The following is a 2863-nucleotide window of genomic DNA, read 5'->3' as shown; positions in this document are numbered from 1 at the left end:
CTATTAGGAATACATTTACCATGAAGGGATGTACTTGTTCTGCAAAAATGTTTGGATAGGTGGTATAGGAACATCTACATGAATGTCAGGACTCAAGGTTTCCCACCAGAACATTGTCCAAAGCATCACACTGCCTCCACCGGCTTGTCTTCTTCCCCTAGCACTTCCTGGTGCCATGTCTTCAGCAGGTAAATGGCACAAACGCACTTGACTGTCCACGTGATGTAATACCACCTTCTTCCATTGCTCCATGGTCCAGCTCTGATACTCACATGCCCATTGTATGCTCTTTTAGCAGTAGCTTGGGGTTTGTATGTGCGGTTTGACTGGTCTGCAGCTACGCAGCCCCATATGCAGCAAGGTGTGATGCACTCGGTGTTCAGACACCTATCTGTCATAGCCAGCATTAAGTTTTTCAGCAGTTTGCACTACAGTAGCTCTTCTGTGGGATTGGACCAAACAGGCTTGTCTTTGCTCCCCATGTGCATCAGTGAACCTTAGGCGCCCATGACCTGGTCACTGGTTCACCAGTTCCCCTCTTCTGGACCACTTTTGGTTGGTGATAACCACTGCAGACTGGGAACATCTCACAAGACCTGCTGTTTGGGAGATACTCTGACCCAGTTCTAGCCATCACATTTTGGCCTTTATCAAAGTCACTCAGAACCTTACACTTTTCTGTTTTTCTCTGTGACCGACCCATGAACTTCATGAAGTGACTGTTGTCCAGCCTTTGACAGGTGTCATTGTAATAAGATAATCACTGTCATTCACTTCATCTGCCAGTGGTTTTAATATTGTGGCTGATCATTGTATACTGTTAATTCTCAACCTTCTGGTTGTAGTTGAACTGAGATGTGGATAATTGGTTATAAATCTGTAATTAGGAAAGCTTTCTCATTAAGCATGCAGTTAATTTATTAAATAATAGCTCATTGATTGAAGTCAAACAATGCATAATGGATATCTTTATCAAATTACCTGTAAACATCTTATTCCGGATGGTTGAGGTCATTAAGTTTTTATGTCACTCAGTCGTTTGCTGTGTATAATTTAAAATAGGTTTAGCAGTTATCCTGCTCTTGCACTGTTTAGGCTACAGAGGCCTCTGGCAAGACTGCTGAGGCTTTTGAACAGCTGGCCAAAGAGAAAGCCAGTTTGATGCAAGAAAAGAACAAAGTTCAGTCTGTGGTGGAAGAGCTCCGGAGCTCCAAGCAGGAACTAGAGGCCCAGGTATGAGATCAGTCTAAAAACAGAGAAAATGCCAACATAAGCCTTCAGTGGTTGAGTATTTCTTTCATTAAGTAATGCTGTATATGTGAGAGGGACGGAGTGAAGTGAAATTTTTGTGTCTTACAAATTTAAATATTTTGTCCTTGTTTTAGCTGGAAACATTGAAGAAAGAGAATTTGAAGTACCAAGAAGATCTGAATGTATCCAAAGAGGAGCTTTGCACAGAAACCAAGAGGACCAAGAGTCTGTGCCAGGAAATGTGAGTGTATATTCTCAATTTCATCGTTTCAACAGAAATTTGTCAGATTAAAATTTTTATAGTAGGATATTAGTTGGCCACAGTATATCGATAGGTAAGAAGGGGTTTCTACAAACAAGTATGTGGTGTACATGAGTTATCTGAATTTCTTAAATTACTAACATTTGTATCTATTCAGTGACGAGCTTAAAGAAGCGGTTTCTGTGAAGTCGCAGATGCTGCAAGATGAGAATAACAAGCTGATTCAGGAGCTTGATAACAAGCACAAAGGCCAGAGTGATCTTGTAAAGGTACAACATGTTAACATAAACCTGCAAATATCTAATATTTGGTGTTTCGGTTTTTGATTTGTTGAGCCCGACTGAATCTGAACTGCTTTTTTTTTTTCTAGCTCAAGGAAGAGCGCTCCAAACTCAAAAAACAACTGGAGGAGTTGAAGCAAAGGTAAGACAATAAATGCAGTATCATTTTGTGGTTTACACAGTTTCTCTCATATCTGCACCTGTAATGCGTGAGCTTTGTTTGATGCCTGTTGTCAAAATAAGCACTAATAGTTGTATCTGTCTGATGCTTGGTAATCTGCAGTGCATTTATGATTAAATGAATGGTATGTCATGCTGTTTTTTTTTCCTTCCAAGACTTCCAAATAATGCCGTCAGGTACTCCACACCTTTAATATTATGTGGTGTCAATAATCATCATGTAATGGTGCAAATGTATTAACCATATGCATATAGGCAGACGATTAGGAATGCGAGGGCAAAGCATGATGCGTCCTGAGTCATCACGCAAAAAGTAACAACCTACAGCCCCATTCCACCTGCTTGACGGTTTCACATGCATTTTTTTTTTTTACATTGTGCAGAGCATATGAGTGGAGTGGAGCAGTGAGATTTTTTTATTTTGCTGTCTTACCATCATAGCAAATATGTCCATTGACTACCTTCAATTTCTGTTTGTCACCTTGAATTTTATTAAAGTTTTTTGTTACGGCACAAAGGCTCAGGTGAATAGTTTGAACTACAGTGTTGGCAACCTGGTGAGAAACAGTTTGGTAAAAGGGAGTGGTTGTATACGGTACCTCTGAGATGTAACTGATTTTGTGTATTTGATAGTGAAAACGTCTTGAAGGAGCAGTTGGACAAAGAGAAGGCCGCTTTCCAACAGTCCATACATAAAAATAGTGCCTTAATCTCAGAAAAGGACCAGGAGGTGAAGGAGCTGAGGAGCGAGGCGAGTATCTCATGCATGGTGCTACTCTCTTGACCTAAAACTGCTGACCATGCACAAAATGAATTCACACAAATTGAGATTTGCACAGAAAGATGACTGTTAAAGCCCATATGTAGCTCTTGGCACCATTAAACAAAT

At 40.4% G+C, this 2863-nt stretch overlaps 1 protein-coding gene across 2 annotated transcripts in view; it reads left to right on the top strand.

Annotated features, from left to right (window-relative positions):
• clip1a (CAP-GLY domain containing linker protein 1a) overlaps positions 1–2863 on the top strand; it is a 23684-nt gene that overhangs the window by 18104 nt on the left and 2717 nt on the right. For both annotated transcript variants that reach the window (XM_020602385.1, XM_020602384.1), the window contains 6 exons: positions 1096–1233; positions 1386–1492; positions 1671–1782; positions 1884–1936; positions 2131–2151; positions 2608–2725. In XM_020602385.1, the coding sequence (XP_020458041.1) occupies positions 1096–1233; positions 1386–1492; positions 1671–1782; positions 1884–1936; positions 2131–2151; positions 2608–2725 (549 nt within the window). The remainder of the gene's footprint in view (positions 1–1095; positions 1234–1385; positions 1493–1670; positions 1783–1883; positions 1937–2130; positions 2152–2607; positions 2726–2863) is intronic.

This window comes from Monopterus albus, unplaced genomic scaffold, assembly GCF_001952655.1.
Source record: "Monopterus albus unplaced genomic scaffold, M_albus_1.0 scaffold56.1, whole genome shotgun sequence".
NCBI classification, from domain to species: domain Eukaryota; kingdom Metazoa; phylum Chordata; class Actinopteri; order Synbranchiformes; family Synbranchidae; genus Monopterus; species Monopterus albus.
This window is presented reverse-complemented; position numbering and strand designations above follow the sequence as displayed.